Source organism: Epinephelus moara, chromosome 21 (genome assembly GCF_006386435.1).
Source record: "Epinephelus moara isolate mb chromosome 21, YSFRI_EMoa_1.0, whole genome shotgun sequence".
Taxonomy (NCBI): Eukaryota; Metazoa; Chordata; class Actinopteri; order Perciformes; family Serranidae; genus Epinephelus; species Epinephelus moara.
Window position 1 is genome coordinate 20,702,958 of NC_065526.1, and position 25,457 is coordinate 20,728,414.

Here is a 25,457-nt window from a genome sequence, read left to right on the forward strand (position 1 = left end):
AATAAATACAATACTGATTTTAAAAAAGAAAAGAAATTAAACAGAGAATATTCTAACCTACATCTGCCTGAAGGAGTTCATACAGATCCAGAGTCTTTGTCTGTAGTCACAGTCTGAAAATGATGCCACATTACTACATGAAACGACTGCACAACACATGGAGGTAAACGACTTCTTAGTCCCAAAGTGGAGGTCAAAGGGGGATAAAATGAGTGACACTGTAAAACCCTGGAGCTGGTGTCCACAGATGTCAGTGTAGTCAACAACGTGAGGATGAAATACTGAGATGACCTGCACGACAGACTGAATATCTCATAAGCACAGGTTTAAGATGTTTATTTCTAGCATTTTTAAACTACATGTTGAGCGAGTTTCAGAATACTTTAGGTCTTTTAACCTGTTAAAAAAACACAGATTATGTCCAAAATACTGCATTTTTTCAGCTTTCAAAACGATTATTGAGCCACCAAATGTGAAATTATGGCATTAATGTAGCATGTAATTTAACAAAAATAAATTACTTTTGGGTTGATGGAGGCAAAAAAAAGAAATAACAGGGTTATGTCTGATGCGTTGGTGTTTTTAAAGAAACAGTTCAGCATTTAGGTAATTTATTTGCTTTATTTTTCCGAGAGTGAGATGAGAAGATGGATATTAATTGTTTATGGAGCTATGGAGGATGTTTGTAAAACAGAAATGTAAATTTGACTTTACTCTTTTTTTTCCAAAGCTCGCCAAGTTGGGCCACATTTTGCCCGTTTTTACATCACAAATGAGGCCCTGGGTCAAGACGTAGGCCTGGTCCACTTGTATAAAGGCATTTTTAAATCACGGTTTTTCTCTTCTTCGTTCTCCAAAAAAATCCCCATCCCCACAGGCACTGTCCAACGGAAAACGCAAAAACACAGCGCAGTCAAGAACATGTCAAATCAACAGGCAGGGATATAACTGCAACCCTGAAGCCAGAAAAAGAAAATGTTAGCCAATCAGAAGCTAATTCTGTAAGGCTACTTGGCCTTGGCCAGCGCTATTGGTCACGTCCCCTGACATCTCAAGCCAAAAACTCAACACTGAAAACTGAGTTTCTGAACATCTTCACACTAGATGAAGGTTGTTTTCAGCGACCAACGAGGCAGCGTGCATGTGGACGAATGGTCAAAACCCTTAGAAAAAACTATGTTTAAAAAGTACCTGTGTCTATGTGGACCAGACCTTAAAGGATAAATGTAGTGGTTGTTTTAATCGTCAACAAATCCCACTGAAATAACAAAAACCAACAGTGAGTGTATTTTCTTTATCTTATCACCCTGTTTTTCTGACCGTAGACTGTATGTAAAGATTGACAGCAATGACAGCAACACGAAACATGACAGTACACGATAACCAGTGCTAAAATCAACCTGTGGAGTTGTCCCTCCATTGTGACATTTTATCTTACAAGTGTACTCTTCTTCATCGTTTTGTTTACTTCCTGGATTTTTCCCACATGGAAATTCTGACCAATCAAGAGCAGCTGTCTTGCGCAAGCATTTGATCTGGTCCACTTGTAAATGCTGCCGTGAGAACATGAACCAGCTCTAGGTAATTATACAACTTTGTAACATTAGTCTCTGATTCGGACCAAAGCAATTCTAGGTCTGAAAGCACCCTCAATGACCAAAGTACACGTCAAATAAATTCTTCCTGAAGATGGTTTCTGTCGTTTTACACAGTTCTTATTACGCTGATGTTCAAGCGCTTAATTTTCAGATTGGTTTGGTTTTAAATGGTCATTACATTTTTTAAAAAGGGTGTGATGTCATAATTGACAGCTGGTGTGCCAATGGAGTGCTCACAATCAATGGCGCTGCTTGTGACTGGTTGGACGGCGAGAACTTGATACCCGGGAGATCGTTAACTGTGCAGTCTCTGGCTCCAAATGACGTCACCAGTGCCAACTGGTAGCAGCCATATCCAGAATATTTTGGCTGGGAGGAAGTGGTCGGCCATCTTTACGTACAGTCATTGATTTTTACTTTTGAATCCAAATGTGGATTAATCCGCCGCTGAAAATAGTCCCCAACAAATCCATTATTTCCTCTGTTTTTTTTTTTTTTATTTAAAGAGAGGAAAACTACTGATCAAACTATATGTTTATGTTTTTAGAGATTTACATCTTAAGTAGGAACCAATGGGCTCGGAGCTGAGAGCCACAAACAGGAAGTCAGAAAATATTCCGAGACAGACAAACACATTGTTGGTTTTGGTCTTTTCATGGGATGTGTTGACAGTAAGAAACATTCATAACACCACTATGTCCGATAAAACTATTTTCACAAAATCAAATTAAAGAAAAAAAAAAAAAGGTAGCTACTGTTACTGAATAAAAGAAGATGAAGATTCACAGAGAAGCTCTCAGGAAGGCGGACTCAACATTTCATCCTCTCAGCGTCGTTGATGATTTGAAACCCCGGCTGATCAGAAGCATCACAGAAACAAAGTGAAACAGCAGTTTAAAAAGAGAAATGTAGGCACAGAGAAACAGGACGTGGGTGGATGAGTATCTCAGTGCTTCACTAACACTACACAGATCCACACTGGAGTTAGTCGTGTTTTGTATCTGTTGTTTTCTCGCTTTACATGAAAATGGAATGTCGTGTTGTGTGTTTCTACTCTAGTCTACTGTCTCTACTGTGTTGACTACTGAAACCATGCGTCAAGTTTTCTTCTTTGCTGCTTTTTGGCAGGTGATCACCGACTGCATTCCCCCCTTTTTATTCATCGGAGAGTGGTTCTTTTGTGTCCATCGGACTTTTCTCTTCAAAGACATGTCTGACTGAGTGGCTATGTATGATATTTATCCTCTTCCCCCTTCAATTTGTCATCTTAAAAGTTCATCTAGATACCACACAATAAACAACGAGAGCTCTAATCTTTGTCTGCGCACCACATTCTACATTTTATCTTTCACTGGAGCCTTGAAGCTCGTTAAAACATCAGCTCCAGTTTGTGCCTCTGATGTTAGAGTCGTTTTTACATTTGAGATTTTGCATTGAACTCAGATTCCGACCCCAACTTGTCAAATAATGAGAAGTTTTGTTCAATTTAAGAGGAGACACTGCAGGTGAATGGGGTACAATTTTTAACTAACAGGTAACCATAAATCTTCCCCTGTTGGTTACTTACAATAACACAATTAATCACAGGTTACTGAAATTTTATGTTTAAATATGCAAATCATATATCATCTAATTAAATATGAGCTAATTTGGATACATTTCCGGAGTAGGAATCTGAACAATGGATAAAGCCATGTTCAAAATTCTTGTTTAACTTTGTTGTCATACTAAAGTCAAAGTTTTTACAGAGGGATTTTTTAAAATATCTTTTTTTTTTATCATTCTATAAATCAGAAAATACTGCCAACAGTAAAAAACAAACAATTTTTTCCATGGTTTTGAATGATACATGAACAAATCCCAAAAACAATACTTTTTTTTTTTTTTTTTTTTAAACAATCGGACATTGTAACAGGCATTTTTCTCTTCTGACATTTTACACACAAAACTATTAACCATTAATCCAGTGAATAATCAGCAGATTAAAATGATGGTGAAAATATTGAACAATCTTCAATTCAGAAGTCTCAAATGTAAAAGCACTGATTGTATGAGACACAATCTGTGTGTAGAGCAGCAAATTAGGACTTATTTTTTCTCTTATCACACTGTTGGCTTTTTTTTTTTTTTCCACAATCACATCCCCTCTCTTTTTTGTCCTGATCTGAGATGTGATGTTTGTCAAATTCAAGCCTTCCTGTCTCTACATGCTGTCCCACATCTAACCAGCAGGTGTCCTCAGAGGACAGCAGCTGACGTGACAGCTCACCACTACTGCATCTTATACGTGTCATATATATACATGTAACACTGAGCCTCCACAGGCAGCAGGACCGTCCCAAACACAGGGTGTTCACTCACACTGCTGTAACACTGTCACAAGCATCAAGGTTGCTCTTTAGGAAATAATAATACTGCTTTAAGTTGTTGAAAAGTGCGTACTGTGTTTCTCCAGAAATGCCTCGGATTGACCCTTTAACTTTGTAGAGTGCAGAATTTTTCAGCCCCACAACCACAGAGGAAGGAAATTATCGCCATAATAATCTGTATTCTTATGAGTAGCTGATTGTCTAACTGTGAGATGAAACCATTGGTTAATCCTTAATGTTGAAATTAAAATTTATAGCATTGCAGTATTTTACTTTGAAAACCATTCGTCTGAGTTTATACGGTTTAAATTCTCTAAAATGTTTCATTCATTCATTCATTTTCCGTGCTGCATATCCTGTTGGGGGTCGTGGGGGGCTGGAGCCTATCCTAGCTGACATTGGGTGAGAGGCAGGGTACACCCTGGACAGGTCGTCAAACTATCACAGGGCTGACACATAGAGACAGACAACCATTCACACCTGAAGCCAATTTTGAGTCACCAATTAACCTGCATGTCCTTGGACTGTGGGACAAACCGGAGCGCCCAGAGAAAACCCACGCTGACACAGGAAGAGCATGTAAACTCTGCACAGAAGGGCTCTGAAATTTTCACATGGCATATTTCAGTGCAGCAGTTGTTTGCAGACCAGTTGCCACAAGAAAATGTTGGTATTGTATGATATTGCAAACCAAGAAATACGTTACATTTGCACGTTTCAGAAGTGAAGATGTACACAAGCTGAATTTGCCAAGCTGCAGACCACTGTGAGACCAACAAACTACAAAATTGGGTGTTTTTTAGTGAGTCATTGCTGTGTTTCCAGCTGAGATTGTGCCACCAAAACTGGGTTTTTAAGCCAAAACAAGACCTTTGTTCTTCGTTTTTTTCCCCCTCTGAACCTAACCACACGTTATCCACAGTGTTCTTGAAATGGGGCGGCAGTAGCTCAATCCATAGGGACTTGGGTTGGGAACTGGAGGGTCGCCAGTTCATTTCCTGGGCACTGTCGAGGTGCCACTGAGTAAGACGCCAAGCCCTCAACTGCTCAGAGCGCCCATGGGCAGCCCCCTCACCCTGACATGTATAGGTTCTGTTTGTGTTTGTGTATGTATTTTGGACCTGTGTGTATATGACAACAAAAAAATTAATTTCCCCCTGGGGTTTAATAAAGATCTTCTTCTTAAAGCTCAAAGGTATCCACCTACATAATAGCGTGCAAATGTAACATATCTGTGGTTTGCAGAAACGTACAAAGCCATAATTACTTTCGGGTGATTTTAAGGTTTAAAAAATTGTTGAGTATTATAAAAAACTAACCTAAAAATTCAAGCTAATTTACTATGGTTCAATTACAGTCAAAATCATGTTGCTTGAATTGGAGATTGGGGAAATCAGGACATCAAGGTTCAACATGAAAAAAATTGCGTGAAAAATTGCCATTAGTTTGATTTGATCTGAAATAAATTCTGTTTTCAAAATCAAACAAATGGTTTTCAAAGTAAAAAATCTCAGTGGCATTTATATTTCAACATTACATGTTTAGAGGTTAAATGTTACAATTCAGCTGCTTGTAAAAATTCTAATTACTACAGCATTTAATTTCTTCCATACACAGCTAAATCCCAAACTTTAATTATTTTATGAACTAACAAAAAATAAAATCTATGTATGTATTATAAATCATGACTACAGAAAAATAAAAAATAGTTACTTTTTTCTTAACATTTTTCTCTTTAGAATGCCAGAGAGGCTTTGAAATACTATGAGATTAGAGGATTATGGTGGTTTGTTTGTTACCGAGTCTCATTTACTTCAAAAAGTGAAAAAATCTGCCGGTGTGGTTTCAGCAAACGTCCTGATGCCTTATTCTGCTTTCTTTTCAAATGGAGACACTCATCTGTCGAAAACTAATGAAACATGTTTTAAAGCTCATTTGTGACGTTGGAATCGGCAGCTGACAAAACAACCTCATATGATGTGACTAAACACAGTCGCTGGATGGACCTTGTGGTGGGACTGTTTTGTCAGTTGCTGTTTCCAAAGTCATAATGAACCTCAGCCAACGTCAGATGGAAGAGAAGTCCCAGAATTGTTAAGAGAACAAAATAAATTTTAACATCTACAGATTTTGATGTCAACTGGTCAAACTCCACCTACTGATGAAGATAGTCTGATGTGATAGAAAGCTCCAAAGCAGCCAAGACATTAAGTTTGAGGTGAGATCATTATGTTAAAAGTTAACTGACATTTTAAAGGTTGCAATCAATTTTCTAGCCTGACATTTTTTTTCTTGTGTGCACAAGTTAATATCTTGTGCGAACCTGAACTTTGATTCTCTGCCTGAGCGCAATACGGCCTGAACCTCCACCTGGGACCCAACCCCGTGGGCTGGGCTATAATTTTACATCAGTTCAGGTTCTCGCCACTTTACTGGTGTTTTTTGGTCGTTTTTTTCATATAAAGATTGAGGGTTAGGTTAGGTTAGCTACATCAGCTGATCTCAAACAGCCCAATCAACTGATGGAGCAGCTGATTGATGGAAGGGAGTCAGCTGATAGATCACATGATTCCTTTCTATACAGCCAATTGGTGATTCTCATTCAGGGCGCCCTATTTAAACTGCTCTGGCCTGCCTACTGTTGCTGCTTCCTCTGCAAGCCACTTTGCAACCTGCCTCCACCCCAGCTCCTCCTTTTCATGATGTGTCTGACTTATCAATGTCATTTCTGTTTGTCATTGATGCTGCTCTGTTCTGTTCCTGGGGGGTCTTTGCTGCTGCTCTCCCTATCTTAGGCTTTCCATGTAGGCACATGGAAGGGTGGGGAGGTTTGCATCTCTGCCTCAGGCTTTCCTCATTTGCACGTGGAAGGGCAGAGAGGTGTGCTCTCTCTCTCAGCCTTATGCTTTCAACGTAGGCACGTGGAACAGGCCGCTTTACAACCTGCCTCCACCCCAGCTCCTCCTTTTCATGTTAGGTCTGACTTATCAATGTCATTTCTGTTTGTCTTTGCTGCTGCTCTCCCTGCCTTGGGCTTTCCACGTAGGCACATGGAAGGGCAGGGAGATTTGCTCTATCTGCCTTAGGCTTTCTGTGTAGCCCTCGGAAAGACAGAGGGGCCCCAGAACAGAGCCATACCGCCAAATATGATACTGCAAATGGAAATAAAGTTTTCTTTGACTGAAGTGGTCCTGACTGAACTAAAGGCTAACTTTCCACAAGATAATTAACTTGTGCGCAAAAGATAAAATCACCATTTGGGAGTTTAGGGGCTCGAGAGAAAACAGAAGATTTTAGAGCTCAATATTAGACCCAAACTACTTGTGCTGTTGACGATTTTTTTTTTTACAGTGTAATAAATTGCTTGATGGCTGCAGCAAACATTATTCTGCACATTAACTACTGGCCCATAACTGTTAAACAACCTGTCTGGTGACTGATTTAGTGCTAAAACAATTATCAATAATACAGAAATTTAATCAACAGTTCTGATTAATCCATGTGAGTCATTTATCTCAACATTTAAAGGTTGCCGCTACTCAAATGAGAGAGTGTTTGATGCTTTTCTGTGGATTTTGGGGGTTTTGGGTTGAGACATTTGAAGATGTCACATTGGGCTCTGAGAAACTGTGATGGGCATTTTTCCACTACTTTTAAGAATTGATTAATTTTAAAGAATAATCAGGAGATTTATAGGTACAGAAAACAATCATCAGCTGCAGCTCAACAGTGAACAGCAGCTTCTTCTGTACTTTTCCAGTGATTTTGCTAAACTCTTAAACTTTCCACGCCCTGGAAACCTTACTTTCCACACTTTAACCTGCATGTATGCAAACTGTTATCTGATACGTGGCAAAGAAAACTGCAAATCATTTTCAGTCATCATTACCCATAAATCATTGGGACTACAGTTTAACAATTAACCAACAGGACGCAGAGCAAGAAACTAACTTTCCACTCAGGGTAACATCCCAGAATTCACCAGCAGCTTTCATTTCCGGAGCTGACGAGGAATAGATGACTACACTATGACCTCTACGTGATGGTCGACTACTTGTCTGCCTACGTGTTCGGTACAAATGTTGATGTTACTGTGGGTAAATGATTGGCTGCATCTCATTGATAGAAATACAGTACGTCAAGAGTGCCAGAGCGCTTTCCCGGTCCAATCTCATAAAAACTCCAAGCATTGTTTTTTCTTTTCCGTATTCTTCCAGACGTGTGGAGGATCCCCGGTGACTCGTCCAGCCAGGAATGTGGTCAGGAGGAAAATGCTGATCCTGTTCTTTTTAGGTTAAACCACTTATCACGGTGCCAAGTCAGGAGGGAAACAGCTCGGATGTATGGATGCATTGTATGGAGCTGGCACAAGCCAAACAATCCGACTTCCAGCGGTAATACTACGTGTCATTGTGTCAGGGGAGCAACAAAAGGCCTTGCATCGGACAGGAATGCATTCTGTGTGCGCCAAGCTGCTTAGCCCAGTGACCTGTCCAGTTGTCCAGTTGGGTTCTTTTCAAGTGTTTTTAACCCTAAAAAACAAAATGACCAAAAAGAACAAAAAAATGGACACTAAACACTGTTTTTCACATAGCACCATGCCATCGGTTTCCAGTTCTTAACACTTAATTGCAGTGTATCACATTTCTGTAGGTTTTTTTTTTTTCTTGTTCCGTGAGAGCGCTGATATGCAAAAACAAAAATCCACACATGACGGTGAAGGAAATAAAAACACTAATGCAGATAAGAAGAAGCACGCAGACGTGAGGCGAGGGGGAAGCAGGAGGATTGGCGAAGCTGAGGTATCTGTTCAGGTGACTCTTATTCCTACAGGGTGACCACAGTCTGTCTGAGGGACGTCCACCGTGTCAGTGTGTCTGCACGTATACTGTACATGTGAGGACCGTGGTGACAGAAGGCACATATTGCCGAGGTGAGGGGGGGTGTTGGGGTTAGGTTGAGTGATGAACTCTCCTCCCTCCAAAGTGGGGGAGCTAAGCTTTTGTCCACCTGCACCGGCCGATGGATCACAAAGAAAACACCCGGCTGCTTTCAACGTTTTCACCGACCAAGCAGATTTTTCATGTCAGAGGGACTCCAGGCTGGTTGGTCCCCAAATTAGTCCAACTCTCCATCATTCGACCACAGGTCTGGAGCTGCTGAATGAATCAGGTCCTCCAGCTGATGGTTGGTGGTGCAGACAAAACGTAAAAGCCACTTTGAGTTTTTACCAGCCGGAGTTATGAGATGAGAGCAGGACCTGATGATTGGTGCCTTCGACAGCGGCTAAAATCCACTCAGCTGGATTTTAGAATAAAACGTCAGAGTGGGTGGGACCTGCCTTGTCACACCCCCCCCCCTTTCCCGAAACTCAGACTCGGACTGAAACATGTTCCAGCGAATGGGCCTGGGCGGGGGCGGGGGCAGGGGGCACTGCAGGTGATGGCGTGGCTGCAGGGGGAGGAGTTATTGCTTTAAGCTCATTACCGGGGCAACTCTGGGTGCTGACGCCGCGGTTGAGGGGGCCGGCACGTGGTGGTGCATTAGCTGGCAGACCGTTGGGGTCGGTTCGAGGGATGTTGACGGGGCAGGAGCGGGTGCGGGCGTGGCCCTTGTGGCCGCCCGGGTGGCAGACAAGGCTGCCCACGGTGTCGACGGGTGACAGGTGGCGCTTGAGCCAGCGCTCCACTCGCTCCTCCTTGTACTTGATGGAGTACCAGGTGAGGAAGATGAAGAGGAAGCCGAAGAACTTGAGGCTGGCGGCCAGGCCGAAGTAGACGAAGCGCAGGGAGGTGACGTCGTACTCCCAGCAGGAGCCGTGGACGCCACAATCCTGCTGCCACAACATGCAGGTGGTGTCGATGACGGCGCCGAAGTAAATGGGCGTCGGGATGTAGGCTGAGTGGAGAGGAGAGGGGAAAGACAGGAGAGGAAAGGAAGGAAGATCAGAGAAGGAAAGAGTGAGGAGAGAGGAAAAAGAAACAAGAGAGGGTAAAGTACGAAAGGAAAAGAGTAGGTAAAGAAGAGAGGGAAAATACAGGGGAGGAATAGAAGAGAGATGAGAGGAGGAGAGGAGACACGACAGGAAGAGGAGAGAAAAGAGTGAGGAGGGAGGAAAAGGAAACGAGAGAGGGCAAAGTAGGAAAGGAAAAGAAGAGGCAAAAAGGAGAGGGAAAAGATGAGAGAAAAGGAAGGAAGATGAGAGGAGGAGAGACGATATGACAGGGGAAGAGGAGAGAAACAAGAGAAGGTAAAGTAGGAAAGGAAAAGAGTAGGCAAAGAAGAGAGTGAAAGGAAAAGAGATGCGAAGAAGAGGAAAATGGTAAAAATACAGGAAGGTGGTGGAGGGGAAAAAACGACAAGAGAAAAGCCATGAGCACAGAAATAACCACAGATCCTAAATCTAAACTGTAAATCTACTTCCTGTTTAATTCACTTCAGTAAAGTTATTTAACTTTTAAAAAATCTGATTTGTCAGAATGACAGTAGCAGATGAGGTATCACATCCTGGCTCCAAACACACTGGATCCTACAATTCCCATGATGCAAAGCATCTTGTATTTCCCCTCCCAGCCTGGTTAATGCACCCGTCTCTTAAACTCCACATCCCCAGTTTGTGTTTCTGTTCTGACTGATTCATACCGACAGCCGCTTTCTGAAGGTCCCGTGTATCAAATCCAATTTAGCTCTTTACTCCTTATTCAGAGGAACAGTGATGTTGAGGCATTAAAGAGACAACATCTCATTTCCTGGTGCTTAATCAGCTCCACGGTCAGCAGTTACAGAATGTGCAGTGCATTTACAATCAATGCGTTTAGCTGACACTCCTCTCTTCCTCCTACAAGAGTCCTCAGATAACACTGCTGATACTCAACCCTTTCATTTGGAGTCTTTTCATGTCAAAAACAAACCTGGTAAAAATACTAGAAATCTTCTGTCACTGTGCGAAGACAAAAGGAAGTAGAAGTTTTATTTCATCGTGTGGTTTTACTCACCGAGAGTCCTGAGGAGAACAAACTGCATTCCCAGAGCGAACGGCCTCTCCTGCTCCGCTACAGACCTGCAGAACCGCACAGAGATGTCATCACTGAGGGACATCACGGTAAAAGAGGATGATGTAAACCAAACAGGAAGTGGAATGTAAGGCCCCGATCAGGTAGAGCGCTTTTTACAGCTTGCTGCGTCTTTTCTTTTTTAAATTGTTGCTAAGTGACCACCAAATCACTTGTACTTAACAGAGACCACTGATAAACCAAGACGGCTCACTTTAGATTAATTTCCTGTATCTGTGTCACATGGGTTTTGCCACTGCCCCTCCCCTTTAAGAGACTAGCCGCGGCCCTGAGTCTAGGGCTGAAACGATTCCTCGAGTAACAGGGAATTTATACTTCTGTGTTGAATCGATGTAGAGCCTATGACGTCCTGACTGTTTCTGGAAGCTGAAACCATTTCTCTCAGTGGAAACGAAGCTTTTATTCACTTTAATTTCACAGATAAGAAACAATACATTTTGAAGACAATAAAGCCTCCACTAAAATAGCATTTTAAGTCTTGTGTAATTTATCCTTCAGGGATTTATACTATATTTATGCTTCATATGAGCAGAGGAAATTTCCTCCTCTTATGCAATGTAAAATGCCATAGGCTGGCGCTAATAATGTTAGCATTAAACTATCAATATTGTATGCAGAATCTGAAGCTCACTCTGAGTTACTGTTGTTTACAAACTAAAGAAATGAGAAATCATTTTTGTCATTTCTCATATCGTCAAAAATACCCTGAAATATTGTGATATTACTTTAGGGTCATATTGTCCACCCCTAGCGCTGGTCACGGGGTACATTACTGAATAAAGTTTGAGATCCACTGTTTTAGAAGGTCGTACCTGAGCGTGACGATAATGGCGGAGGGCTGGGCGCAGGCAGTGATGAGCGTGACGATGAAGAGGAAGATGAGGAAGGGGATGAGGGTGCTGCAGGTGCGGTCGCACTTCCCCGACACGGCGTAGCCATTCTCATTCAGGTAGGTCTTGACGATGACGAGCTGCAGCTGGTTGCTGCCCTGACCGCTGGATGACGGCGTGATGACCTGCCTGCTCTGGACGCAGGCGCAATCTGAGTAGTTACGGATCTGGAGGGTAGTTATTGATAAGTATGTAACACTTCAAGCCTCACATGAAATCACAGTTTATTTTTAACAATCTCCAGTTCTACTGACATCTTAAATACTCTAAAAAAATTTTTTCAGCTTTTTTAAAGTTTTTTAACGAGTCCAGGTCATCCACTATCCCTGATGCTCACCCCGGTGCTGTCGTTGGCCACGCTGCTGCAGCCGGCTAGGCAGGGGTTAAAGTAGGTGATGCCATCTGAGCCGCAAACTGGAGCGTACTCGTGGATTTTACAGCCGCAGTTCACATTACAACCCCCTGTCAGGTTCCTCTGGGTCATGGTGAGAGTTGGTCTGGAGAGAGAATACACACAGCAGATATTTAGGTTTGTTTTTTATCAATTCATTTATATGCCTCTTTTTTAACTGTATTTTTTAGATCACTGATAGCCACATTTAAAGAATTAATTAGGGTAATTTTCTGCATAATAATTGTGAAGTGACACAAAACTGGACATAAAATTCTCCTGGTTGTTAAAAAGATAAAAAGCTGTGATGAAAAATTTGGCCATAAAAGACTGAAGGAAAGAAGACAACTACGACTCCTGAGGTGCATTTATTTAAAGAACTACAATTACTGCCTCAGAGCTGTAAGCCTCTGCCAGTCAGTTATGATTAAGTTTACATCCATGTCTGTCCAAACTCATATTTCAGTCAGTCAACACTTTAGTCAATTATATTTGGCGGTATGGCTCTGTTCTGGGGCCTCTGCCTTTCCTTGGACCTACGTGGAAAGCGTAAAGGGGAGAGAGCACACCTTTCTGCCCTTCCACATGCAAACAAGCAAAGCCTGAGGCAGAGACGCAAACCTCCCTGCCCTTCCATGTACCTACATGGAAAGCCTAAAGCAGGGAGAGCAGCAGCAAAGACGCCCCCAGGAACAGAACAGAGCAGCATCAATGACAAACACAAATGACACTGATAAGTCAGACACAACATGAAAAGGAGGAGCTGGGGTGGAGACAAGTTGCAAAGCAGCTTGCAGAGAAAGCAACAACAGTAGGCAGGCCAGAGCAGTTGAGATCTGCCGATGTAGCTAGGATGTGAGCTGAGCTTGTAACGCTATGCTCAATATGTGGTGAAGACTTTTAAGTTATTTAATAAAAGATATTGTTGTTTGTTTTTTTTTGGCGAAACATGGATGTTACACACACATCCTCCCCTTATTACCTGTCAATAATAATGTCTTGCATGCTATAATAATGCTAACATATGAAATGTTGTGTTACCATTAGTGAAAAATTTGGGGACAATTTTTTTCTAAATGCTGTCATGTACTGACGTGTAGGAAAGTGGACATTTTGAAACTAGTTAGAGCCTGATGAAAAGTCAGGCTACATCACCTGTAGATCACAAAATCTGCCCCACACTTCATGTCAATCTTAGAAATACTTTGAATTCACAAACACACCTAACAAGCGACCAACACTGCATGGCTGGGGAAAAAAACACACGAAAAGAAGCAAAAGAAGGAAAAGAATTGTGAGAAAAAAAAGACAGATGGACAGTAGAAGAGGAAATGAGTGAAGATAAGGCAGAATAAAGAAGAAAGAGAAAGTAAAGTGATGGAGGAAGACAGGAAGGAAAAAGGACGATGATGAGGAGGAGGGAGCTACAAGGATAAGAGATTAGAGGGTAACAGAAAAAGGAGGGGAAAAGAGTGTTCAGGAGACATGACGAGAAAAGGACTATGGAAAAAAAAGACTAGAAGAAGTAGGAGGAACAATGGATGAGGACGATAGAAGGGATAAAAAACAAGAGACAAAGATGTTGAAAGAAATGAAAGAACAGAGGGATGAAAAAAGAGCATTAAAAACAGCCAAAGATGAGGAGAGAGGGCAAGAAGGACAGACAGACAGACTGAAAGCGGGAAATAAAAAAGAAACACAAGAGAGAAAAAAAACAAGGCAGTCAGCCAGAGATTGTCTCTTCCAAGCTGTCCTTGGACATTTTCCATCGTTGCCATGTAATCGCTCTCAGGGACGCTCCGTCCAAAAGAAAACGCCTCCATTTACTGGCTCGCTATCTGTTATCCTGCACCGATCTGAACACTCGCTTCCTCCCCGACGTCGGCCACAGATGGGGCGATAAAAACTACCACTGACTCCGTCACACCGGGAAATGATTTCATACGAGAAAGGCCAAACTGCAGTCAGCAAACGGCTGTCTCTGATGTAAGTGAAAGCTTTCAAAGACCCCGATTACTCCCGCCATTGAAATGAGACCTGAGAGGAGTGACCGCGAGGGAGGACGTTAAAAAATCTAGACATCATAAATCTGTGCCAAAAAATATACCTGTGTCCATCAACACGATCATAAAATCACAGATGGTTGAATTTGTAAGCATCAAAATGTGACAGTTTGTCTGTCACAGAAAAAAACAGAATGAGCAGACTTTAGTGGATGTTAATGGCTGACCACTGCTTCTGTGTATTTTGGCCAGAAGTCAGTGAAAGTTTATTTGTAGTTATTTGCTTGTCTTTTCTGTCACTGCTCATAATGTATGACACTCAAACATGATCAAACAATCAATCAACCAAAACATTTAAAAACTACCCTGCATGAGATTGTGGAAAAAAAATAGTTCTTTTTTCTTACCAAAGGTTCAATTTTGATGTTTAAGGCTACAATTAACTTTTTTTTTAATCTGCTGCTCATTTTCTTGATTAATAGATTAGTCATTTTGAAAATAAAAATGTGCACATAAAATACTGCCCACAATTTAAGGTAAAATTTTAACTTTTCATCACAGAATTCTAATCAGTTCATTGTTGAGTCTAAGTGAGCATTTATGCCAAATTTAAAAATAATTTCCCCTATGGTCCCCTCACAGATGCAAGCTGACAATGACCTTGACCCCTGACCACCAAAATCTAATCAGTTCATTGTTGAGTCCAAGTGGACATTTGTGCCAAATTTGAGGAAACTCCCTTGAGGCCCTCTTGAGACATTGCATTCACAAGAATGAGTAGGGCACAAGGTCACAGTGACCTTTGATCGCCAAATTCTGATCAGTTCATTGTCCAGTCCAAGTGGAAGTTTGTGCCAAATTTGAAGAAATTCACCCAAGGCCCTCTTGAGATATTGCATGCGTGAGAAAGAGCAGGACACAAGGTCACAGTATCCTTTAACTTTTCATCATGAAATTCTTATCAGTTCATTGCTGAGTCCAAATGGACGTTTGTGCCAAAATTAAAGATAATTTCCCTCATGGTGTTCTTGAGATATTATATTTACTAGAATGCAGCAGATGCAAGCTTACAGTGACCTTGACCTTTGACCACCAAAATGTAATCCGTTCACTGTTATGTGGAAGTTTGTGCCAAATTTTTTGTAACCCACCCATTTACATTTTATCAAGGTTACAACAGAGTGTGTTTAACTGGATCAACATAACAGGATCGGATAGAGACAGAGAAAAAGGCTGACAAAGGAGAAACAGACTATTTATATGTTGAGATGACGTCACAATGGTCACCAAGGCTGCGTCTCTTTCTCCACCTGGCCTCTCTCTTTCATAATTCTGTGTTTTTCTCTGTGGGTGTTTTTTTTTTTTTAACTCTTCCTCCGCAGTCTGTTTATCTCTTACTTCTGTCTGCTTGTTCTCTCCTGTCTTTATCTCCACCTTCCTCCTCTCATAAAGTGTGTTTTGGCTGCCTCGCTCCATCCTCCACAATCACATCACTGTGGAAACCGCACACCAAACACTCGACCCCCGGCGTAAATCTTCAATTCAGATTAGACACTAAACAGACAGCCTCGATGCTGCAGTGACGTGACGCTTCCTCGTCGGCAGTGATGCATAAAAACTCAGCCCTTCCCCTGAATTTCACCCTCCCAGTTCCCCCTCCTCACCCGGTGGTGTAGGGGATGTTGATTCCTCCCAGATTGATGCTCTCGCAGCCCACAATGAACAGTGTGGAGAAGCAGAGCAGGGAGACTCCGCTGCAGATCATAGCCAGCTTGGCCGACTCACGAGCTCCCAGCTTCAGCTTCTTAATGATGTAGCCACCCAGCACGATGCCCACACCGGCACTGGGCACAATAATCACACCTGAGGAGGAAGAGAAACGCACGTATTACAAATTGATATAAACACTGCTTGCTGAACTAATATACAGTTAAAATCTGAAAGTGATGGAGTAACAGCGGGAGGCAGGACAGAGAAAGAGAATGTACCTTAAGATTTATGTCCCTTGTGTCACTTAAAAACTCATCAAATCACTGTTTTCTGTAATAACAATGAATCTAATTACTTTGCTGTCATTCACACTGGTGAACCCACAGAATATCTGCCCCAACTCTGCAGCTCTAATGAGCTTTTTAAGCCTTTTCACCTCCCACTTGTGGTCTCAGGACACTCTTCAGCAGACAGCTGTTTTCAGGAAACAAGCCCTAATAAACCAACTGCACACCACCTGCCCAGCACCAAACAGCAGACCGACAAAATCAAGTGATGACCTAGTTAAAAAAGTGTTTAGTATTTAAAAGCTAAAGAGCTAGCTTTTTCTTCTCAGGAGCTGGTGGAGACCAAACTAGAGCTAAAAGGAGAGTGAATATCAGAGTAACACTCATCAGGTGGACACAAACATGACTCCAAGAGAGCACACCTCTCTGCCCTTCCACACGCAATCGAGGAAAACCTGAGGCAGAGAGAGAGCAAACCTCCCCACCCTTCCATGCACCTACATGGAAAGCCTAAGGCAGGGAGAGCAGCAGCAAAGACCCCCCGGGAACAGAACAGAGCAGCGTCAATGACAACCAGAAATTACGTTGATAAGTCAGACACAGCCTGAAAAGGAGGAGCTGGGGTGGAGGCAGGTTGCAAAGTGGCTTGCAGAGGAAGCAGCAACAGTAGGCAGGCCAGAGCAGTTTAAATAGGGCCCCTGAATGAGATTTGCCAATTGGTTGCATAGAAAGGAATCAGAAGAACCGCTGACTAATGTTTTGGAGGTGTAACTGTTGTGCAACTCCATATTTTCAAACAGGGAAAAAAAAAATCCCTGTCTTTGCATTTTATTTTGATCACAGTCTGTTTTTATAAAACTGCTTGTGACATCTTAAGTGTGGCTTTGACGTGCAACTGAAAACATGTAGCCTGTTCGGTAGAAAATACCGCGATATGAATTTTTGTCCATATTGCCCAGCCTTGATGCAAAGATTTGTAAATGAGCAGGAATGTAGCACAACATGGAAGTGAGAGCAGTGCTCAGTTTGTTAAAATGTAAAAGTGCAATAAAAAATATTTTGTCCCAAAAATCAATGTGTAATCGTTATAAATAATTGTGATCTCAGTATTGATCAAAATAGTCATGATTGTCATTTTGGGCTGTCAGTGCCTTGCTCTACCCACTCAAGTTAAATCACAGCCATACTCCACAGACACTCAACAGCAACAGACTTTTATTTAATTTCAAACTGGGGTCCTGTGACCTTCACAAGTCTATGAGCAGGTTTCTAAGGAATATTTTGATTTCACCCACAAGAGGCTGGCACAATATGAAAACATGCATGAGTGGCAGTTTTGATCAGAGGCTTCACAGCCCACTCCTCCTACAGCTGAGACAGTTATGCAACTAAACATTTCTGATAACAAAAGTATCCCAAGATGGAATTTCTTTGGACAAAATCTTACCAGTGCGAGTATGACTATCAGGTTTTTAAAAAAGCTAAACAAATAAATATTTTGCTAGATGAAATTTGTTTGTTCGGTGCTTAAAAACTTCAGCCATCAATAACAGCTTTCTGTGTGGAAAGTTCAGATGACTCAGAGCCAGCAAGTGTGACTAATGACGTAGAGCACTTTGTAATCAATCTTGGTTTTTTTTCAAAAGGCGAACGTCTTATTTGTAATTACACTCTTGAAAATTGCAGTAAAGAATAATATGAGCAGGCAGTCAAAATTTAAAGGTATCTTAAGTCCATCCTAATACCAGGATGTCAGAGTCCTCATAATCAAACAGTCTTTAAGTGCTAAGAAACGTTGGCCAGCTGAAAACAGAGAACACACACACACACACACACACACACACACATATATCTATATATATATATATATATATATACATATATACATATACATATACACATATATATATACACATATATAAATATATATATATACATATATATATACATATATATATATATATAGTTTTAGCCTATCAAGTCTAAAGAGACAAGCAAAGGTGCCACTTAAACTTCCAAATAATTTTGCTATCAACAGGTACAGCAAGCATGTCCTGGGGGCCAATTGTGGCCCAGGGACTGAATTTAAACGGCTCATGGCTTGTCTTTGAAAATGTACTATATGTGGCCCACCACTCTTTGTTTGTTAATCAAGCAAGAACACTTTGAATTTTTTGAATTTTTTAATAACCCCTATGATGCAAAAAGCAGCCGGCCCCCAGGCATTTTCAAGTTATCTTATCTGGCCCCCATTCAAAAACATCTGGACACCCCTGAGCTACAGGATACCAAAATAGCCACCATCACTAAAAAAGGCCATCAGCTTTGAGCAGAACTTTCCTCTCAGCCTCTTCACTTATCAGAACAAGGCAGAGGGAAAGCTCTGATTGGCTCTTTGATTGGGGGTTGCTGCTGAACTTAAATGCTCATGATAACAGGCTCCAACTCAGAGGTAAAGTCTCACAAAGCGCCGTGAAACAGAAGCAGCTCAGAGAGAGCATAAAGGCTCCAACCAATCTAAGGTTTGAGATTTACATTCTTAACATTCAGTGTTTCTGAAACTTCTGTTTCTACACAGGTTAGACGCAGCATTTGTCCCAACAAATTCACACCAACACTTTAGCCGAGGGATGCTAACAGTTAGCCCTGTCACTGTGTGTGTGCGGGCTGCATCTCACTAACTGTCCCTGGTGCGGAGTGGATTTCTTATGATAAACAGAGAGACACCAGCTCTACAATCAAACAGGTTTTCACCCATTTTAAATAGTAAAAAGCAAAATGTGGCAGTCAATGTGTACATTGTGGACACTGAATTTTTATCTATTTATAATTTCTATATTTTATTTCATTTTTATTACATTTTATTTCCATGTGCATTATTATATAAGGTGCTATGGCGCTGCTCTGGGACCCCTCTGCCTTTCTTTGGGCCTACATGGAAAGCCTATGGCGGAGCACACCTCTCTGCCCTTCCATGCGCGTACATGGAGTGTCCATGACAAACAGACAGACAGTCTGATGCAAAAGGACACACAGGCAAGAATTTAAAAAAAAAAAAAAAAAAGTTAGCAAGTGTAACACTATGAATGTCTTCAAGGAGAGACAGTCTGAAAAGGTGCTTTGTTAACCTCATAATGAAACAATATCATGTCCATAACATTAAACTTCAGCTAATGGGAAAACACGTCAGAATCAGAATCAGGTTTATCGTTTTATAATTTTTCACATACAAGGAATTTCCCTCAGTGTGCTGGTGCATAAGATTAAACATACTATGTTGTATCTTGTTTGTTTATATGTAAACGTTAGCATGTTACCTTGCTAGCTTGTTAGTGCACCGTGGTTGAGCATGTATTATATTAGCCTGTATGCCTGTTTAAGCATGCATGTGCTTGTGAGTGTGTGTGCAGTGCATTTTTGCTTGTATCTGTGTTTCTAATTTTGTGTGTGTGTGTGTGTGTGTGTGTGTGTGTGTGTGTAATGCACTGAGTGCTCCAGCTCTGTGTCCCAGGTGCCCCCTTCATTTGAAGACCAGCAGTTTCTTTATTATTAATGTGTGTTGGCTTGCGGCTCTGGGTCGACAGCCTCTCCTGCTCTGCTCTAAGATAAAACCAGCAGCGCTGAACAGGCAGAAATTTAAAGTCCTGGGTGTTGTTTGAATATTCTGGTCTGTCTGCATCCTGTCTGTGCTGCTGTGGAGACATTACAAGGCAGTTCAGAGAAGAAGGCAGGGAACGGTTTGGCCTTTAAGATGCTCACATACATCCCAAATTAATTACTTTCATAAGAAATAAATCCTGCTTCTGAAACTTTAGATTTCAGTGTGTGAATGACGATTAGTAGCAAAGATTTCAGAGATTCGATCGGGTCATCTGCTTTGGTGCAATATGGTGTGTAATCCAGCTCACCAGTATAGATGCTGGCGCTGGAGGCCGGGATGCCAAACTGCGACTCAATGAATTTGGGGATGAAGGTGATGAAAGCGGTGACGATGGCGCTTTCTGCTGTGTAGGAGAGGCTGACGAACAAGAAGGTCACGTTGCTGAGAATCCTCACTGCCGCTTTGGGCAGGTCTGAAAGAGGAGAAGAAAATGAGTGGACAAAGAGAAAGGGTTTACATTTTGGTTTTTGTAATGAGGTTATCAGTGCAATTTCACACTAATAACTGGGGATGCGCGATATTGGATTTTTTGCTGATATCCGATATGTAGGTAATTACTCATTTGACTGATAACCAATACCGATATCGATATATCCACTTTTTTCTCCACCTAATTTAAGTGATCATCAACTCTCCTCTGTAGTGGAATAAACATAATATTATGCATGCATTTTCTGAGATGGTTATCATACCTCCAAAATCTCATACTGTTGCAACCCAACCGTACTTTTACTAAATGCATTCTGTGCTGCATTGAAGTTAAGAGACAGATGGACTCATACTCTAGACTGTTTTTTTAGACCGTTTTCTCCACAACTCTGGAGACCCTCCATTTAGAGTTGACATCATCAGTGACATCAGCAGCCTTCGCTGACTCGTCACACTATTTCCTGGTACCTTTGATGTCCTTGCCGAAGCCCATGGACGAGGTGACCGCCTGGCTCTTGTTGTTGTTGCTCTTCTCCTTGAGGACGTCGTCGTCGCTGGACAGGTCGTCCAGGCTGAGCTTTTTCCTCCTCTTCTTCTTCTTGTGTCGGGGCGGCAGCTTCTTGGGGAAGGTGAACATGGGGAAGATGACCAGCAGCATGGCCACGGCACACAGTAGGAACCCGCTCCACCTGGACAGACGAGGGAGGATTGAAATCAAATATTCAAAAATACCGGAAAAACAATCAAGAGGTGAATTCAGGCGAGCCAGTTATGGACCAGACACTTGACTCTTCTCTCCGGGCTATCAAAGATTATCACTCTGGACTTGGTATAATTTTATTTCGTGCCTCATTACTGTGCACATAAATAAATAAAATTAACCGTTGTCAGACTTGTGCAAAATCACTGGTACACTCATCCATCCTCTTCCTGCTATCATCACCTATAATTCATGTAGGAAGCCTGTGGCTGTTAGCTAGTGACTCACTAGTTATGCTGTCAGTAAGAAGATGGCATCACTGAGAGCTGTGAATAGATGAATAACCACATCTCATACACAGCAGCACATTTACAGATGGATATAAAGTATGTACAGAGAAACGTGACCCAAAGAGCAAACATGCATCTTATGTACTTAGAGCGATGCTGCATTTTGGTAGAGTCTTGGTTTGATGAGCTTTCAGCACAAAGTATAATTTATAATGTGGTTGACTGTCTTTATCGGTCGCAGTTTTTCTCCTCTTGATTCACATTAACATCGCTTCAATAACTATTGGCACAGAAACAGGCAGGAGTGAGGTGTATTCTGCCCTTATTGAGTCCAATTACTCATTTTTGGGGAAGGGTATGTCTCTGTTCGTGTTATGAAGTATATATAATACAGGTGGAGTACACAATGGGGACAATAGTACATTTAACACTGAGTAAAAATCCAAAATTCAATCGAAAGTTAGCTTCAAACTGGGCTTGGTGTCCAGCCTCAGTATCTAAAAGTGGCATCAAATATCTTGTCAGATTTTCAGGCTTTACTCATGTTTTATATTTCCTGATCCAAATCCGAGGACTTTTTTAAAATTAAGACTTTCAGACCAAACAGTTTCGGGGATTCCCTGAGAGGAGCTGCCAGCTGAGGAGCTCCTCTGAGAACTACCTACATACCTTCAGGGGCTTTTTTTCTGTTCGCATCTGCACTGCCAAAAAGAACGTTGAGGTAATGTAATGTAAACCATCCAGCAGCTCGTAAAGCACCATCACTTTCACTCTGACAAGTTAAAATCGGATTTTAGCCACTGCCGCATATATGCTCCATGAAGCCGACGTCACTGTTGGTCCATTTGTCCACATTTGTCATAGAGTTTTTCCTTAATGCTGTGTTTCTGGGTTCTGTTGACAAATTTTAAAAAATGGTGGTTGCTGGTGCTGCGTTGGCTCTTGTGTTCAACCAGTCACTGAGCAATTACATCACTCTAGGTTCCTCCTGTGCTCTGAAACAGGAGTTAAAAAAGTCCCTGAAGATGGCGCTCTAAGGGGCCGTACACATGCCGCATCTTTAAACTGCTGGAAAACACGAGGCTGGAAGCTGGGTGCTACTCTTGTGCCTTTTCCGTGCCAGCTTTCAATAGTGCGGCAGCAGGTTGCGTCTGAGGTTTCTAAGTAACCTTAACAAGCACCAAATCATAGCAAATTTACCTGAAATCCTGAGTGCAGAGCTGATCTTCTTCCAGGTGTTGTTTGTGTGCAGACATACTGTCCGTGGGACAGATGTAAAGCTCTGGCAGCCCTGCACTAATATGATCAACTTCTCATCCATAATATCACAGACTGATATGACGATATGTATCAATGTTTTCACTACGTATCAAGGATGTTGGATCGTTGATCACTGAATCGATATATCAAAATCAGATTGATGTAGTTTTCTGCCACTAGTGAGCAATTTGGAATAAATTGTAGTGTTTTGTTTTTGTCAACAAATCCCGTGAAGAGACCATAACCAACACTCGGTACGTTTACATGACATCAGAGAAAATCGATTTATTGAGTTAGTCCGACTAAAACCGGACTTTTAAAATACATGTAAACATGTTAGTATGACTGAAATCATACTAAATCAAATTTCTCAAAGTCGGACTAACACACCCAGATAATGTGACTGGGAGTCGAATTCATCCTGCATGTATAGTCAATCAGACCCAAACTGGCCGAGGCACTCTGAGCATGCTCCGCAATTTCCGAAGTCAAATAGCATTAAATGCGCAACAAAAGAAGAAGTCGGTAACAACATGGTGAAATCTAATTCCAGAGCCGTGCATTGTTGGATGAACAAAATGTACAAAGCTGTAAAGTTGTCCACCGTGGTACCAGTCTGACACTAGCTAACTGTAGCTAACTTGTTTGGTCTGTGACGCAATAGGTCAACAGGAAAAAGGTCCGATACAAACAAGCTGAAAGGGGGCATATCTTCACCTATCGTAGCAGAGTCGGACCTACTTTGGTCAATAAATCGATTCCCCTCCCGTGCTTGTATACTGGGACAAGGACAGGAGTCCAATTAAATGGCCTAGCTGAGCTGTAACTGTAGCTCCACTTAACTGTGCATGTAAACATACTACTGTCTGACCTCTGTACACTGTCTCTGGCAGTCACTGTCACAGCTCCAAGCCAATTGATTCAATGAGGAAATCTTATAAACATAAATTAAAAAAAAACAAAAAACAAAACAAACAAACTGCAGTGTGTGTGTTTGCTAATGCAAATGAAGGATCATGTCCTGTATTGTAACAGTGTGAGTCACTGATGTGTTGGAAGGTTTCTGGACAACAATGGAGCAGATTTTAGTTTTTCTTTATGGGATTTGTTGCCAAGATGAAAACTAAAGAATATCACTGAAGTTATCCTTTATATTCTCTAAACTACAAACTGGAAAATGTAAGGTTTTGGCACACAGATATTATACTGGCACTAATCCAGCCCTATCTTTGACACACACACACACACACACACACACACACACACACACACACACACACACACACACATTACACTTCATCAAGCCCAAAGCAGCCAAATAGTTCTCAATTAAGGTTGTCAAAATATACCACGTTTAAAAAGATATGATCTGTGTTAACTATAAATTAACTCGTATGGAAAGTATTAAATTAAGCAATATCACACGAGAGGGAGTGATGTGAGAGGAGCTGCGGCCTCGTGCCTACGACCGAATCAGCCGTGACGATATCACAGTACAACATCACTCCCTCTCGTGTGATATTGCCTTTATACAACAGTTAAACAGTTAAATAAGCAAGGCTGATTAAGAAATGTTGAAAAATGAGGACAAAATAAATAATTTAAGCATTTTATTTGTCTTCCGCCAACAAAAATAGTTCCCTCAGGACTCCGCTGTCACCGTTGCTATGTAACGCAGACATGGTGCGCCAGGCACTTACTCTTTACACACATTTATCTGTACGTTTCCATTAATTGTGCAGCCGGTGAAATAAGTCTGTGGTGACTGCATGGTGGACAGTCACTTCACAGGCACAGCCGACTCTGCCTTCTGATCTGACAGTATGTTGCTTTTCTCCAAGTCATTGAGCTCCGCTGATGAAACACTGACAAACCTGGATGTGTGCTCAGATGGATTCAGCTTCTCCTCTCCCTCATCTTCCTCTGATGACCATTCATAGTTCAATTCAAAACTTATTTTAGGAAATAAATCCACATTTTTGGCTGTTTGACAGTGGATGAATTAATTAGCCTACAACGCAACTCCTGACCTAACTGACACTAACCGTCAGTTTTGATTTGATTGTTCATTGTAATCAGCTGTGAGGCGGAGTGATACATACACAGTGAAATAACCGTGATGTTGTACTCCAATATCATCACGGTTTTACTGTCTCTCCACCAATCAGATTGCAGGGCCGGAACGAACTGTTGTATAAGCTGTAATATATAACAACCAGTACTCAATTTGTAAAATAAAATCAGGGGGGATGGTGGATTTTATCACATGGGGACATAATTTGTGCTGATGACAGTGCAGAGGGTCTGCCATAGCACCACTGTTCTTACATTGTTAGGGTCAAATGCACAGGACAAGTGCAAAATCAGTTCTTCTTCTTCTACTTGGGTCAACCGATGATACCAATAATAATCAAAGTCAATTTTGCTTTTAGAATATTGAATTATAGAGTATTTTTCAAAAAAGCAGTTAGTGGTATATGATCCAAACTGGTATCTAAGAGTTAATTTTTAATTGTGATTAATTAAATCATATAAATTAAACAAGAACCCCTTCATGAAAAATGTTGATCTTTATTGATACAAATACAAATATTGTAGGTTAGGTCTTTTTGGGGTATTTTTCCTGCCTTTACTTTTAAGCTCATATCACAGTCATTATAAAGGCTACATACACATGCTAACCAGATTTGCCATCATTTTATGTCCTACTATGTGCCTATATTTTATATTAATTTTTATATCAATGAAAAAAACAAATCTGTGTGACTAAATTCTTACATTTTTACATGTATCTCA

General features: G+C 41.4%; 1 protein-coding gene across 1 annotated transcript in view; it reads right to left on the minus strand.

Moving 5' to 3' along the window:
• Positions 1–6: 6 nt before the first annotated feature.
• The window catches only part of LOC126409093 (solute carrier organic anion transporter family member 5A1-like), a 68,023-nt gene continuing 42,572 nt past the window's right edge, over positions 7–25,457 (minus strand). The window contains exons 4-10 of the mRNA XM_050075008.1: positions 20,880–21,100; positions 20,230–20,394; positions 15,989–16,187; positions 12,268–12,427; positions 11,853–12,097; positions 10,963–11,027; positions 7–9,865 (exon numbers count right to left, since the gene is read on the minus strand). Of these exons, the coding sequence (XP_049930965.1) occupies positions 9,339–9,865; positions 10,963–11,027; positions 11,853–12,097; positions 12,268–12,427; positions 15,989–16,187; positions 20,230–20,394; positions 20,880–21,100 (1,582 nt within the window). The 3' untranslated portion in view covers positions 7–9,338. The remainder of the gene's footprint in view (positions 9,866–10,962; positions 11,028–11,852; positions 12,098–12,267; positions 12,428–15,988; positions 16,188–20,229; positions 20,395–20,879; positions 21,101–25,457) is intronic.